General features: G+C 39.3%; 1 protein-coding gene across 1 annotated transcript in view; it reads left to right on the forward strand.

Annotated features, from left to right (window-relative positions):
- Nucleotides 1–16710, forward strand: part of IQGAP1 (IQ motif containing GTPase activating protein 1) — a 53883-nt gene that overhangs the window by 33440 nt on the left and 3733 nt on the right. Inside the window, exons 20-36 of the mRNA XM_063170124.1 lie at nucleotides 540–623; nucleotides 722–793; nucleotides 886–955; nucleotides 1721–1929; nucleotides 2986–3141; nucleotides 3358–3521; nucleotides 4326–4550; nucleotides 5774–5914; nucleotides 6003–6087; nucleotides 8247–8479; nucleotides 9219–9351; nucleotides 9731–9833; nucleotides 11335–11470; nucleotides 12797–12884; nucleotides 13304–13516; nucleotides 14563–14729; nucleotides 16352–16474. Coding sequence (XP_063026194.1) covers nucleotides 540–623; nucleotides 722–793; nucleotides 886–955; nucleotides 1721–1929; nucleotides 2986–3141; nucleotides 3358–3521; nucleotides 4326–4550; nucleotides 5774–5914; nucleotides 6003–6087; nucleotides 8247–8479; nucleotides 9219–9351; nucleotides 9731–9833; nucleotides 11335–11470; nucleotides 12797–12884; nucleotides 13304–13516; nucleotides 14563–14729; nucleotides 16352–16474 — 2402 coding nt within the window. The remainder of the gene's footprint in view (nucleotides 1–539; nucleotides 624–721; nucleotides 794–885; nucleotides 956–1720; nucleotides 1930–2985; nucleotides 3142–3357; nucleotides 3522–4325; nucleotides 4551–5773; nucleotides 5915–6002; nucleotides 6088–8246; nucleotides 8480–9218; nucleotides 9352–9730; nucleotides 9834–11334; nucleotides 11471–12796; nucleotides 12885–13303; nucleotides 13517–14562; nucleotides 14730–16351; nucleotides 16475–16710) is intronic.

The following is a 16710-nucleotide window of genomic DNA, read 5'->3' on the forward strand; positions in this document are numbered from 1 at the left end:
CCATTTTATTTTTTCAGCAGTATATATCCAATTGTTTCTGCCTAAGTAGCAGATACTCTGCTGTATATTTAACAAAACCTCCACACCCACTCCCAGCTCATTAAAATAACACACTCTCCCTTTAAGTGTAGTCCAACCCCTTGCCTGACTTCTCTTCCCAAGTGTGAATGGCAGTGGGTCTGCTGGGAAAGCTTAAACTGTTACACCATTGTTCTCAGCAGCAGCAGCAGCAGCTAACACATGATCCTTATGTAGAACAGTTTCTATCAACTTGACTGTTTCACTGTATACTTGACCCCTAATTGTGCTTCAGAAGGCCCAGACTCTTCATGGTGTAATTTCAAGTCTCTCATGATTACATTTGGAGAATAGTTAATGCTTGACACAGTGTCTCTTGATAAGACAAGCACGTCTGCTTCATGTTTCATTTAGCCAAAAGGGCAATTGGAAGCTGAGGAACCCAAAGAAGCTCAGATTTGCAATTACTTCTGTTCAATTAGAAAAATAAAGTGAATGTGCCTGTTTTGTTTTGTTTTCAGTCTCAATGGCGTGGCTACAAGCAAAGGAAGGCATATCAAACCCGTTTGGATTACCTACGTGCACAAAAGGACCAAGTAGTAAAGGTAGTGCAGGTTTTCTGCTTGCTGTTTTGGTAAGCCTTTGGGGTAGTGAACTTCATAGATAAGTTTTGGATCTGAGTGTTTTGGTTACCCTTCAATAGATTCAATCAATGACCAGGATGTATCAAGCCAGAAGACGTTACAGAGATCGTCTGCAGTATTTCAGAAACCACGTAAGAGGCTATCTTGTTAAATATATTCTGTATCTGACTTTGGTACTCTTTCCAGAATGATGTCAAGTGCTTTTTTGTTTCTTAAATCCTAGATAAATGATGTCATAAAAATTCAAGCATTTATTCGAGCAAACAAAGCCCGAGAAGACTACAAAACCCTCAGTAAGTATTGCCAAGAGAATAAAGCTGCTGTGGCTTGAATCTCTGTTTGTGAGGGATCATAGATTCATAGAAGAGATTCCCCAATTCTCTCTGCCTGTCTCCATTGGAGAGATGCTTTAGCCCATGATAATCTTTGTAGTCCTCCTTTGGACTCGGCCCTGCAGCTCCATATCCTTCTTACTATATTGGGGGCCCCAGAGCTGAACACAGCTGAACACTTCAGGTGGGGTCTCATTAGAGTAGAGTAGAGGAGGAGAATCACCTGCCTTGACCTCCTGACCACACTGCTTTTGATGCAGCCCAGGATGCAGTTGGCTTTCTGTGCTGCAAGTGCACATTGCTGGGTCACATCAAGCTTCTTGTCAACCATTATGATATTGGCTGTGTGATCTATAACATCAAGACAGTTTTGAGGAGCAGTCGGGATGAAGTTGATAGGGAAGTGCAGGGTGTAGGTAGTTCTTGAGGCTGAAGGAGAAGTTGATTCTAGCTGCCTATTTTTTTTTTTCCCTGCTGAAAAATAGAACTGTAGCTTTGCAGTTAGCTCTGACAGTGTGTACTACCCTATGCTAATACTTTGTTCTTGATTTAGTTCTCTTACAATTTTCTCAAAACAGGAGAATTAAAATGTATGAAGCTGGTTAGACAAGATGGTACTAATTTGACTCTGGGTGCTCCTTGATGTGCTGTTTAAACATAGATAAGGCATGTATTTACTTCTGTTTGCCATCCCCTAGCGTTGCCTATTTTCTTTCCTGTTTTTAGTTAATGCTGAAAATCCACCTATGGCTGTGGTTCGGAAATTTGTCCACTTGCTTGATCAGAGTGACCAAGATTTTCAGGAGGAGCTTGAGCTAATGAAACTCCGTGAAGAAGTTGTAACCTTGATCCGATCCAATCAGCAACTGGAAAATGACCTCAATCTCATGGACATCAAAATTGGTTTGCTAGTGAAAAACAAAATTACATTGCAGGTAAGAAATGTGTGTTGGGAGACCAGCTACACGTAGAATTGAGCCCAGTGGTAGTTGGCATGGAGAGCTCCTGGCCTTATATGTTGGTTGCTCAGACCCAGTGGAAAACATTTCCCCTGACTTAGTTTTTACTCCCAGTATGTTCTTAGTTAATTCCACTGATTTAGTATGTATCCCTAGAAAGAAAACTGTAGGAGGAGAAGAAACAAGTCCTGAAGCTGAAAAAGGCAGCAAGACTATCTTGAGCTAACAAATGCAACAGGTTTTGTATTGAACGGCTTTGAGACTGTTTTGTTGCTCCTTTGGGGTTAAACAAGTCACATGCCACAAGCTTTCAGCCAAGGGGGGGTGATTTTGTAATTTTGTCAGCCAAGGGGGTGATTTTGTAATTCTGGAGGCAGGAGACATACTTGTGAGGCTTGGTTGCTTGTTGGTTAAAGGAAGTGCCCTCTATCTAAGCTTGGCTGGTGTGATTCATTTCCAAAAAAGAAAAAAAAAAGGGGGCTCTTGCTGATACAGCATTGTCTTTTCTTCAAGCTGAAGTATTGGTCAACTTTTCATGTGGTCCTGAATTCATTACACTAGGCTTCTCTGAGCGCAAAATCTCAATTGATGTAGTGAAATTTATCTTAGAAGGAAGCTGCAGTGGTTGGGCTGATGATTGCAGTGAAAAGTGCTATTGCTGTCAGAGTATGTGGAGGTAGTGAGCTAGGTGAATATAGAACAGTATTTGTAAACTGTAAGCCCAGTTTAAAAAAGGAAAACATTTACAAGTGTCTCCAGAATGCTACCAGCTCTGATCGTAATTGCTGCCAAGAGTGACTAGCCCATCTAGGGTTTCAGACCAATTCACAAAGTCAGGAACGAAGCAGAACATATACTTCTAGTTGGAGAAACTGCTGCCATAGCAAACAATGCTTCACTTTTATGGCCCCAGGCATTTCTTGACCCTGCATTTCCACATCCAAGAGAACTAGCTCTCAGATGCAACTGTTTTCCAGTATTTCTTGTTTGAAACTTCTCAGAGTGAAATCTGTACCTTTTCTTTCTTTCCAGGATGTTGTTTCTCATAGCAAAAAACTTACCAAGAAGAACAAGGAACAGCTCTCTGACATGATGATGCTGAACAAGCAAAGGGGAGGGTTGAAAGCATTGAGCAAAGAAAAGAGAGAAAAGTTGGAAGCCTATCAGCATTTGTTCTACCTACTTCAGGTAAGCAACTTCTTACACTGCTCGGTAACCTTTTGTCATAGAAGGTGATATGTCTTAGCAGAGTCTTTGCTTGTGCGCTGTAGTTGTCATAGAAGTAAGTAAGGTTGAAAAAGACCTTTAAAATCAAGTCCAGCCAGCAACTGTTTTGAGCCACCTTAGTTTTTTAGCAACACCAGTGGGGACATGTACACTAAGTAATTTTTCTTGTTGTTGTAGACTAACCCAACCTACTTGGCCAAGCTGATTTTTCAGATGCCTCAAAACAAATCCACAAAATTCATGGATTCTGTCATCTTCACGCTGTATAACTATGCATCCAATCAAAGAGAGGAATACCTGTTGTTGCGACTTTTCCAAACAGCACTGCAGGAAGAGATCAAGTATGTGGTAGCATACGGCACATTCTTGCTGTTGAATCAGTTTTGGCAGTTCCTGAAAATGAGGCACCTTTTCATGTGACGTCTAGTGCTTATATGCAGATAATGCTAATCTGTCCCTTCACTGTCCTTTTCCCATTTCATATCTATTAATGTAGTCTATCAAAGAAGAATCAAGTATGTCAATAGAAGATGAAGGCTTTTTACTTCAATCAAGATTTCACAACATGGCAGCTACTTCTGATCTGATGCAAAGTCATTCTAAAATTCAGTCTAATCTCAATTCTCCAGTGTCTGATTATAAATATGTCCAACAAAGTGCAAACTCAGGCTTTAGGAGCCAGGAAGAGAGCTAAATCTAAGCTGTCTGGATTTGCAAAAACTAATGAGGAGTCTGAAATCTCTGTTGTTTGGCACTTCTATTTCCTGTCAGTGTTAGAAACTCTGGCTGTCCTCAGACGTGTTTTGTTGGATTGCTTAGGCCTTAGGTGCTCAGTGTAACGTGACTTACATGACTGTAACTCAAAGTGTGAGTTTGAGTTACATGACTTAACAATGCAGAGTGGCACAACTTGCTGTGAGGAAGAATATGCAATGAACTTTTTAAGGAACTACCCTCAAGCATTTTTGGGAATGCTTTTTAAGCATGAAGATGCCTTGAAACAAATAACAATTTCTAAAAAACATGTGTGTCTCCCCCCCACCACCCCACCCCCAAAGTTATGCTTGGAACAGTAGTCCAGGGAAGCGTAGGCAGTGACAGAGTTATGCATACCTAAAATTTCTTATGGATTCTTTCTTCTTCAGATCAAAAGTAGACCAGATACATGAAATTGTGACTGGGAATCCTACTGTTATTAAAATGGTGGTAAGTTTCAATCGTGGTGCCCGTGGTCAAAATGCCCTGAGGCAGATCCTTGCACCAGTTGTGAAGGAAATCATCGATGACAAGTCACTTAATATCAAAACTGATCCTGTGGATATTTACAAGTCTTGGGTTAACCAGATGGAATCTCAAACTGGAGAGGCCAGGTATGGGACCTGTTAATACTGTATTTTTCTAAACATTGCTTAGCTGCTTTGCATTGCTCAGTTAGTCATTCAAAACTTGCCTCCTTGGCTGCACTGCATGCATCTGCCAACTGTCTTGTCAAGACAGCTTTCATCTGAGAGTTCTAAAGTTCTTACTCTGGTTATGGTGCTGAGAGTATTGAACAGGAATGTCATTAAATTATGGAAAAAGAAGTACTCTTTGGTATTTTCCTATGTTAACTTGATAGTTAGCTATGAGATGCCCTCTAACGTAAAATAGTGTATTGTAAGAAAATGTATTTGGGAATTGCTTCCATGTCAGTCCCTGTTCATGTCATGCTTGGCCTGTGCAAACACGTACTGTTCTCAAGCACACAAAGCCGCTCTTGCTGGCAGGAACCATCACATTGCGTTTAATTCTCCTTGGTCCTAACATCTTTCTAATTAATATCAGCCATTGATGACAAATTTATATTCAGCTATGTGATTTTGTGTCATTCTGGTTTCTTTTTCTTTGGTGGTTGTGATTTGCTAGGACTTGAGGATTTTGTTGTGTTATTGGGATTTTTTAATGTATTAAAAAAAAAAAGCAAAAGCCATACAGATGAATGACTTCCTCCATATCTAAAGCAGTTTATGCACACTTTATGCAAAATTCTGGATATGGTAAAAATGGAAGTGATTATGTGTATTCAGATTCTTCTCTATACATGAGATTTAGGATACACCTTTATGAATTATCATTTGTCTGTGTTCACTGGAATACTATGCAGTAGTTTCAGCTGATTGAAAAAAGGATAACCATTCCTTCAGCAGCATGTTATATTGATTTTATGGATGCTGCTCTGCTTGTGTCCAAGTTTTCATCATCTTAATACTCAAATGTGTAGCTTTCATTTTCACCAATTCGCAGTCTGAAGTACCACTATGTATAATGAGTGGTGCTTTTTTTGCCTGATGTGCATGCTGTAAAAAAGATTCAATTTTGAGTTAGCTGGGTCTTTGTCTCAGTGGCCAGCACAAGGGAAAGTAAAGGAAGTAACAGCAAAAGAATTTCAGTTCTGATGGTGCCAAACAGGTTAATTAAAAGCAGTGCATAATTTTTTGCAGTGAAGTGAATATAAGTTTCTGGTTTTGGCAGTGAATATGTTTCAGGCTATAGGTCCTTGAAGTGTACTAGCCTGAGTAATACTCTCCTTTATATGTCTGACTTTTTCAAATAGCAAACTGCCATATGATGTTACTCCTGAGCAAGCCCTAATTCATGAAGAGGTGAGGACGCGCCTGGATGCCTCAATCAGAAACATGAGGACAGTGACAGACAAGTTCCTATCTGCCATTATTAGTTCAGTGGACAAAATCCCGTGAGTCTGATGCACCACTGTTATCCCTGTGAAGTTGCTGGTGTCTTCATGCTTGCAGCAGTCTTATTTGACCTTTTCTTTCTCTCAGGTATGGAATGCGTTTCATTGCCAAGGTCCTAAAAGACTCCCTGCATGAGAAGTTTCCTGATGCTGGTGAGGATGAGCTTCTGAAGGTGAGGATCTATACACCTTTGTAAGTAATTGCCAGCCGAATTGGCTGTGGCGAGTTCATCTCATTCTTCTCTCTTGTTAGGTGTATGTTTGGAGAGGAGCGCATGTAAACCTATTCATTTACCTCTACAGATAGAAAATATTTCACATCAGGCTATTGACGTCATCTTCATACACATCGCTTGAGATGTAATACATTGTTTAGAAGGAAGTATCCTGATGCTTCTGTTTTGTTTTTAGTATCTTGGGCATTTGGACCTTTAGGTTTCTTGACCTGGGGTTTACTGTTGCTCCTAGAAAATAAACCTTGGGTTAACTAGTGTGATCACTGCCTGCTGCTCCTTCCTTAAAGGGACAAGTTAAAAAGTCTGTGTGCCAAATTCTTAATGCCCCATCTGGAACACACTGGGATATTTTGACGGCAATATGTAGAATTGCTTCCCATGATGCCTGGTCAGTTTTGTATTTTGCATTTCAGTTGGTTTGGAGAACTAAAAGGATCCTAATATTAGTTGCTCTTAGATGACTACAGCATCAGGGTTTTTGTTGAAATTTCATTGATTTTTGTGGCTTCTGGGAAATTCTGACTTTATGCCCATGAATGCTTTACTTTTTAATACAATATATAGTTTGGTTATTAGAATACTTGACAACGTCTCTTTAAGCTTTTCTGCCTCTGCTTCATTACAAAATAATTACCAATCTGAATGCTGTTTTCTTCTCTCTTCTAGTTCTGTGCTTTCCCATTCTGAGACATCGGTTCTTTCTATGCAGGTGAATTAATTTCTTCCATCTGTAAATTTAGGTGGAAAACTGCAGGTTTTGTTAATCCTCATGAAAATAATGTAACTGTCCACATGAAAGTCAAAACTGCAGTTGCGTGCAATACCTACCTGTAGATATTTTTTTAGCAACTGAAGATTCTCATATAATATACTGTTCTTTTTGCCCCACAAGTTCAAATGTCATTAATTCAATTTCTTTCATGGTTGTTTTTTTCTTTTTACTGGCAGTAAGCAGACTGTTAATGGTCAGCAGACTGTTAACATCCCACAGCATAATTTGTGAGAGTACAGCAGAGGCTTGCATAAAACACTTGTCCAAACATGGCCTGACTGAAACCAGTTATTAATTTCTGGGACTTACCAATGGCTAGGTTTTTTCTCTGTGTTTTCACCTGTTTGTTCAGACCCCAATCTCTTCCATGCATTTTAGTCACATGAAAAGCAGGTGAAGCCAAGGTTCAGTGACCTGGCCTTCTGCAAATGAGCATGTGGTGAGAGAGCTTTTGCTTTAAATCAGCACGGTGAGTTAATACCTTTCCTTGCTAGAATTACTTTTGGCAAAATATCCAGCACAGGGTAGAAGAATATTGTGAGCATATGGATAATGTGATAATCTTTATTTGTAGTTCTTTGCTCACATTTGACTAGGTAAATTGGATTTTCAAAACATCCAATGCCATTTGTTTTCTGTACTTCTAATTTTCTTACTTCTGGATTAAATGGCTTCTCACTAACTAGGGATCTGTGCCAGAATATCTTGCTGGGTTATAGAAGAAGGCTTTTATTCTGAAAGCGAGAAGGACGCTTTGGACAAGAAATGGAAAATCATTTCCTCAATTTACCTTCTTGTGTGCCATTCTTCTTCCCTATTTTTTCTTTGTCAGAGATGGCAGCCAGTGCTTTATGCTTCTTTAAAAATCGGCTCTTGTTCCACACTGAAACTTCATTATCAGATTCCTCTATATTGTGGTCATTCTGCCCTCTGTTAGGCTAATTCAGTTGCATTTAATTCTCCTGACAGACTCTCTCATGCTCATATCAGTAGTTCATTGGTAACTTATAGTATCTCCTATCCGTACATTTTTGTAAGTTGCAGTTCTAAATCTTTACGCATAGGAATATCTGCTGCTGTATTGTCCTGTGACTGATGGTGCTCAGGCTTTCCTCTGTGTTGACTTTCCTATTGCATCTTTATGATATTGTTTTTTTTTAACACTGTAGATCTTTTGGGATGGTGTGTGCTTCTGTACAGCAGAACCTTTGTGTTGGAAAGAAGCTCACAAGAAAATAATTTATCTAAACACAGAGTAGTTTCAATAAAATTTGGTTGGGTCCTGTACTTTTGTTTATTGATACATTTCTTCTTTCTTTCCCAGATTGTGGGCAACTTACTCTATTATCGCTACATGAATCCAGCTATTGTTGCACCAGATGCATTCGACATCATCGACCTTTCAGCTGGAGGTCAGCTGACGACAGATCAACGCAGAAACCTCGGTTCCATTGCAAAGATGTTACAGCATGCTGCATCCAATAAGATGTTCATGGGAGACAATGCTCATCTAAGCATCATTAATGAATACCTGTTGCAGTCATACCAGAAATTCAGGTAGAAGAACGTAGATAATTAAGTTGGGAAGTTTGTAGAAGGGTAACATTGCAAGTAAAAAGGGAAAACAGTAAATTTAGAATATGAAAAATTCTGTCTCTGTCAAATATACAGTCTATTTAAAGTAAAAGATTTCAGTCCAGACTGCCACAAGCATCAGAGACAATGGGAGATAAAATATATACCTGGGATTTATGAACAATGGATTCTATTTTCATGAGATTGCAAAGTCAAGAGTTTCAAGTGTCCAAAATAAAGGTTGCTTTTGCACGTGCTTATTACAGTACTTTGGACAGGACATACATTCTTCTGTCCTGTGTGAACCCTGGTTGCATATGAAAATCTAGTGGTGATCAGGAATAAAGCAGGTTGGCATTTAGCTATTCATGTAGTTGAAGTAAGGTTTTGTTTAAGAATTGTCATATCTCCTGTCTTTTGGAAAAAGGGTAACCAGAGGTAGTTGGGGGCAAAGGATGATAATGCAGTGGAGGCAGGAGAATGAGATCACTGAAGGCAGTTCTGTCAATTTTGAAAATGAGCAAATGTCAACATGGCCAGTATCAATGATTGAATTTACTAGTTTGCTTCTGATGTGCTAAACTAAAGCTGCAAACTGTAGTATGCCATAGTGTACCATAGTTTAAAGGGGAGAGTCTATGCTTGAACTTGTCACAGGGAGGTAATACTCTTGACATATCTCAGAGTCATACTGAGTGTTCTCTCCTTCTTTGTTCTGAAGACGTTTTTTTCAGGCTGCCTGTGAGGTTCCCGAATTGCAGGATAAATTTAATATTGATGAATATTCAGACTTGGTGACTCTCACTAAACCAGTAATTTATATTTCTATTGGTGAAATCATCAATACACACACTGTAAGTATGCATTAGTCACAGTTGCTCCTTATAAGCAGTGTTTGTGAAGAAAATGCTGCTTCTGTCTGAAACACAAAGGTACCAAATACAAGGCCGAAAGTCGTAATGATTGTAGTTTGTGAGAGCTTGTGGTTGGTTTATCGAATATAGTAGTTTAGGTACAGCTTCACTAAGTTTCTTTGGAAAGCATTTGAGTATTTTCACATTATTGTCACGATTTTGTCAATGTTGTGATATTGACGCAGCTCTGAATATTGACATTGCTGCTTTGGAGTTCAGTGATTTTTTTCTAAAAGATACCAGCCTAAAGTAATGAAATTCTACTGTCTAGAAAAGGATATATTGCTAAAACATTATTGTTTTTTTTCTATTCATCCAGTTGCTCTTAGACCATCAAGATGCAATTGCTCCTGAGCACAGTGATCCAATTCACGAGCTGCTGGATGATCTCGGAGAGGTTCCTACAATTGAGTCTTTAATAGGTGGTCTAGTTTATTCTGCTAAAGTGATATGTGATATTACCTGCAATGACTTAAAGTGCAGTAAAGAAACAGTAAGAAATCATCACAGGTCCTTCGGGAGGACATGCTCTAAAAAACAGCTGCAGATTTGTTGCAGTATATTTTCTCTACATAATTTACTGCCCTAAAAAAAAACAGGGGTTCTTTCTCTTCTCCCCACCCACCTCACCTCATCCCACTCTAGAAGTTTCCAGAAGACAGATGGATATTGACATATTTTCTTTGTTCCATTACACTGGAGCCATTTCTCTGTGCTTGTGTCCCTGTTCCAGTTTGTTTGCAAGGATCCGTCCTTACTGGAGACCTGTAGGTATTCCTTGCAGAGTGCAGTAATAAATGTATTAAATAGCATGTGTTCCTTTAAGAGTCTTTGGCATGTGGACAGGTGATCTTCCCCAACAGACAGGTAACATTTTTCCCCTCCTTTAGAGTTACTTTCCATAAGGAAAATAGAATTTTATTCCCTTCTGGCTGGGGGAAGAAGGAACTAACACTGCTAATCTGTGAAACTGTTCTGGAAACCTGAGACACAGTTTACTGCTTCAGGATGTAACACATACTGGAAGGATGCACAAGTTTTTCTCCCTCATTGGTTTCTGTGTTGCAGTTATTTGAAGTTTCTAGTCTAGCAGAGGGGAGGGAGGCAAACCAGGCACAGTTTTTGGAGAAGATGCTCTGACAGCAAACACTAACCTTGAAGTTGCTTGATCAGAAAGGTTAGAATCTTCTAAAGGAATAATTGCAAGCACATTTTCTTCCAAGCACTGGCAAAGAACTGTAAGAGGCATTATCTGAACAAGCAGAGACCATGGGTTTAGCTAGAACTCGTCCTCCTTCCCCATTTCATTTCTCCTGTGTGCATTGTTTCACTGTGGCTAATATGTCAGATCTTTCTGCAACCCTTTAAAAAATGGGGGGAAAGCTACCAACTATTGTTCTGGTGAAAGATCATGTGCAGTTAGAGGAAGAAAATTTCTTTTTGATGGGATAGCTTACTTAGTTCAAGAGATGATGATAGGCTCAGTTGCTAACAAGCTCTTTGCTCTTACCTTGAAACATGCATTTTGATGAGGACATGAACATATGGGCATCATCACATTTTTGTTTTCTGCTTTTGGCAGTTCAGCCACTCTTCTAAGTGAGATACTGAGATAGAGTGTGGAATGCATGTAAATCTTTAAGGCATTCAAAGTGGTGACTTTGTGGTGCTTTTCTGGCTGGTGTGTTCTCTCAGATTTATTATGAAAAAATCTGATATTCAAGATACAGTCTGATATATTCAAGAAAGTCTGATATATTCAAGATGATGTCTTTAAAACTTGGTTTGGGTTTTGAAGTGTCCTTTGGACAGTATAGGAAGCAGTCTAATTTCTCTGTGTCTGTTATGGGAACAATTACGAAGTCCTAACAGTCAAGAAGGTAAAGAATGTGATTTAATCTATAAACTGTCTCTGCTTGGCAGGGGAAGGTTCTGGCAATGTTAATGACCCCAGCAGGGAAATGCTAGCAAAGACTGAGGTTTCTCTCACACTCACTAATAAATTTGACGTTCCTGGTGATGAGAATGCAGAGATGGATGCGAGAACAATTCTTTTGAAGTAAGTAGGAGATAACTGCCTGGTATGTTACTTAAAAGAAGGAGCAACTGGAATTTTACCAGTTAATCAGCATGTGAAAATGAGAGAATTGAGGCATAATTTAAGGAAATGTGGGGGGTCTGTTACTCCAAATACACTGAGATTGTAGTCATGTCCTTTTCCATGCTGTGGCATGACTTTTAATTGATGAAGACTTATAGTCTTTTTGAGAAGCATAGGTCTTATAACCTAAAGGAAAGATAGCAATGGGCTGTTATTTTATCTCACCAATTAAATTCTCTCCGCAATAATAATTTTATTATTGCCAGAATATTTATTCTGGAAAACCTGTAACTAGCAGTGACTCTTGGCTGGTTTTAAGCAAATCCCTATTGCTGAGATGTACAAAGCAGTGACCTGACGTTCAAATGCATGCTTACCTCCTCTTATGCATTCCTGCTCAGATGGCAGTTTGAAAAATCTTTGCTCAGCATGTACTAGGTGTAGGCAGACAAATCATCTCCCATGAGAAGATTTTGTCTCCAAAAATAACTTTTACTGGACTTCTTAAATGATACATCAGTATTTTCCTACCCACCAGACAAAGGTAACATTGATTTCAAAAGTAAAGATTTACCAGCTGCACTGGTAGTCGTTTAAGTTGTGGATGATGAGGAAGGTGCGTATGCGATGCAGTTTGTGTGATTCCAAAAATAATTCCAGCTGGACTACAGAGATGCTATTTGGTTTTATTGTGTGGCTTAAGGACAGAAGTGCTTCACAGTGGACACTGACTGTGATTAAATCTCAGCTCAAATCAAGGAAATGACCCTGTCTGTTGCCAGGCTGCACTTGAGATCTACCTGTCTCTCATCCACATAAGAAAATAATCCTTGTGAGTTTTTTGATACCTGTTATAGATCACTGAAGCATGCTTATGGATGGATAATATTATAGAGCTTTTCTGGTTGCACAGATGGGCTGTGGCTGCTACCTGTGTTATCATTCACCTTGAATGCAGTTTCTGTGGTCCACCTGGCAGTACTGGGACTACCTTCTATTATATGGGGTAGCCTCCTTGCTGTTTGAAGAAGTTTTGGGAAGCAAATTGTGCATATTACAGAGAGGAACCTTTCGAGGAACCAGTTTCCAATAACGCACTGTCCAAAACGTAAAGTGCTTGTCAGGGTTCTGGTCTAGTTTAGCCTATGCCTACCTGAGTACTTATCCAGTAATAATCTGACTTTAAATAAATCAGTAGCATTGGTATTGTTGCAGAACAGAAAAGTATTAAAGGTCTTTCTATTTAATTTTTTTTTTCTTCTATTATCCTTGATCTCTTTACAGCACAAAACGTTTAATTGTTGATGTAATCCGCTTCCAGCCAGGGGAGACGCTGACTGAAATTTTGGAAACTTCAGCTACCTCAGAGCAAGTATGATGCTGTTTGTCTGTGCTGGTTTTAGACTTGGAAATCATAATCTATCTAGATATATGTGAGATTCTCCATTTAAGTATTGCAGTGACACTGTCTCCACTGATGATGGAGCAGAGTGTTAAGATAATCAGGAGGGTGTACAGTGGAAGTAAATTGTACGTGTGAATCTTACTCCTGCAGCAGTTGCTAGAAACTGTTTATGTAGAAGACCACTTTAGATGATAGATAGGCATCTCCTGGTCCCCATATGTAGAATGTGTTCATCAAAATCTGTTCATTCGAATCAGTATGGGAATCGCCAAGCAAAACTCTTTATCCTGTGTTATGCCAGAGATCAGACAAGATCTGTCTCTGCTTCTTTTTGTCTTCTTGTAATTGATCTGCTTATGAACTTGCAGGTTTTTGTTTTCTTCTAGGAAGCAGAGCATCATAGAGCTATGCAGAAACGGGCCATTCGTGATGCTAAAACTCCTGATAAGATGAAAAAATCTGTCTCTGTAAAGGAAGATGGCAACTTGAATCTCCAAGAAAAAAAAGAAAAAATCAAGGCAGGCCTAAAGAAGTTGACAGAACTGGGGCCAGTGAATGCCAAAAATAAATACCAGGAACTAATTAATGACATTGCGAAGGTATACCATTTGATGGTTTCCTAGTAATGATAGTTTTCCCAGTTTCCAGCTTTGTGAAACTGGCATGAGTTTTCAGAGGGAGAGTAAAGTTTTTAGTAGCTAATTTATAGAGAACAATCATGCCTTTTGTTGCAGCATTTCCAGCTCTTGGCATGTGGAAAGTCCTTTACTTTTATACAGTGTTTCTGTTCTCTCAAACGACTGCGTTGCCTGGTTCTCAGATACTTTAAGAAAAAACTTAATAGCTTGGAAGGGAGGTCCTGACGTGTGATGTGTTTTTCTGCTCTATTTCACTAATTCAAGTAGTGCCTCTACAAGCTTAGTCACTCAAAGAAGTTTTGCTCATAACTCTAAGACATCCTAATTGTTATTTTGATTTAAATGTGCCTGTTAAATAATCCCTAAATTATGAGGAGAGTTGCTATGAAAAACTTACAAAAGAGATCCAGTACTGTTGTATATTGCTACAGTGACAATATATTTTACATCACATTGTTTACTGAAAAACTATTTGGGAAATGTTACGTAAGTAAACCAACTAAATAATCACCTTTAGGGATTTGATAAGAATTAATTGTACTATAGATTATACGTGTCACAAATTAAAGTATCAGTCAATGAATGTAGTGTTTTCTTGTTGAGATATTAAGGCAAGTGATACTTAAATGCTGACTGACAAAGAAAAATAATGAAGTCTGTGTGCTGCTATGGTTGTTGCGCTCAATTTGTAAGATACTTTCCAGTGCTGGCAGAATTACTGCTTTTATCTCATGGGTTTTCAGTGCCCACTCTAGTCATTGCAACTAGAACAGAACTGAAGTTTGAGAAAGTCACAGAAGGTGCAACTTTGTAGAGTTACTTAGTTCCACAAATAGTCATAACAGAGAAAAAGCTGTGACACTTAAACTGGGGCAAGTGCAAGTGAGTGCTCAAGCCTTGCATTGAAGCAAAATCAAATTGTGTGTTTCAAGTACTCAGTGGCTCTGGGACTGAGCACCTGGAGAGCTCAAATCACTGTTAAGTCTCTGCCTTTCTTTGTGCTGTAGGATATCAGAAATCAGCGTAGATACCGTCAGAGAAGAAAGGCGGAGCTAGTGAAGCTGCAGCAGACATACAGTGCCTTGAACTCCAAAGCTACTTTTTATGGAGAACAAGTAGATTATTACAAAAGTTACATAAAGACCTGCTTGGATAACTTGGCCAGCAAGGGCAAGTAAGTATCTTGGAACTGTAGAACAATAAAATGGTTTGGTTTTGAGGGGACCTTTAAAGACAGTCTGGTTCCCACCGCCCTGCCATGGGCAGGGACACCTTGCACTAGACCGGGTTGCTCCAAGGCCTCTCCAGCCTGGGCTGGAACAGTTCTGGGATGGGGTAGCCACAGCTTCCCAGGCAACTTGTCCCGGGGCCTTACCACCCTCACAGGAAGCTGTTGACTGCAATTCTTTGAGTGTGACCATCCAGTTGATCCTTATCCGTCAAGTGGTCCATCTATCAAATCCCTTTTTCTTCAGTTTAGACACAAGGATGTTGTGTGGAACATTGTTGAATGCTTTTCCACAAATACAGGTAGATGATTGTCAGTCAGAAATGGAGAAGAAGTTGAAAACCTCATCCAGAAATGGTATATTAACCCTGTTGTAGCAGATCACCAAATGGGCCGGGCACCTGAGTGAAGGTATATTGGCTGTCACCAATTACCTCCTTGTTTTTTTGTATCTTAGCACAGTTTCTAGGAGGACCTTGCCAGTCACAGAAGATTGTATCTTCCTTATTTTCCTTCTCCAGTTGATATGAGCTTGACTGGAATGCCACATTTTCTCATACATGGTGGATAGTGGCTTAGCCACTTCTTCCACTGGTTCCCCGAGGACCTGTCTCATCAGGGTCCGTGGACTTCCACACCTTCAGATTCCTTAGATGGTCTTGAACCTCATGACCTGCAGCAGGTGGTTCCACGGCCCTAGAGGAGCTTCTTACAAGAAAGCATGTGTTGCTAAGAAGAACCATGATGCTATCTGCTCAAAGCTCCTTGTCCAAGCTCTTTCCCACAACAATAGTCTTAGCAAAAGGGTCTCAGCAGCAGTAAGAAAATACAGGGTGAGGCCCTTGCCATGAATGGTGTCAAAAAGACAATCTTGAAAGATTTTTTGTTCCCTTTGGGAGAAGATAGTGCAGAGAGTCCAGTGGTACAAACGTTGTTGTCCACATAGGCACTTGCTGCTCAGTCAGTCTGTCCTTTTATCCTTATTAGAATGAAAATAACATAGTTACCTACAAAGAAACCCTTGATCACAAATTGTCCCCATTTCTATGCCAAATGAAGTCAGCTGTTACAGTGCTAGACAAATTAGATTTTCTGGGGGGGAAAAAAAGTTGTTGTCTTCTCCAGTCATATGTGAGAATGTGAACCCTTTTTGTTTGCAGAATGAAAATACAAGCAAGTTTCTGAGTAGTCTCAGCTTTTCTCCATGTCAGTTGTCATTAGACCCCATTTTGCCTAATGAGAGATGGTATTGCTTTTTATGAAGTACCATATCCTTAGGTTTTGGGTAGGATTTTTTTGGTTTTGTTTTTTTGATTGGTTTTTGTTTACTTTGGTATTATTATTATTCTGCTTAAATGTTAGTGGTAAATAGTAGAAAATTAAGGATCTGATCTGGGCTACCAGTGCTTTGTGGGTAAACTGACTAGTAGAAGTACATAATTATCTATCATTAGTTACAGTTCTTTAGCTGTACTGATTCTATGCCCTCTTTCAAATAGAATTGAAAATTTACTGCAGTGTCTATACTTGTGACCTTCTAATTTGTTTGGTTTGTCTTTTTTCCCCAGAGTCTCCAAGAAACCTCGAGAGATGAAAGGCAAAAACAGTAAAAAGATTTCTCTGAAATACACAGCAGCTCGACTTCATGAGAAAGGAGTGCTTTTAGAGATTGAGGACCTGCAAGGTAACCAGTGAGTATCTATTATTTAAAACTCTTTAGAGCTAAATAACCTTTTTGGAGGAAAAGGAAAATAGATATGCTGAATTCCTGTCTTTTTCTTAGAACTAGTCTAGGTGCTGATAGTTGAGGACCAGAAATTTTGAGATCTCTTTGAGGCTGTGCGACATTGTCTCGCAATTTTGTTATTTGAATTTTAGTGTTATTGGTAGACTTAGTTATTGAAGCTGGAAAAGTTGCTTTGGTGAC

Source organism: Melospiza melodia, chromosome 15 (genome assembly GCF_035770615.1).
Source record: "Melospiza melodia melodia isolate bMelMel2 chromosome 15, bMelMel2.pri, whole genome shotgun sequence".
Classification (NCBI taxonomy): domain Eukaryota; kingdom Metazoa; phylum Chordata; class Aves; order Passeriformes; family Passerellidae; genus Melospiza; species Melospiza melodia.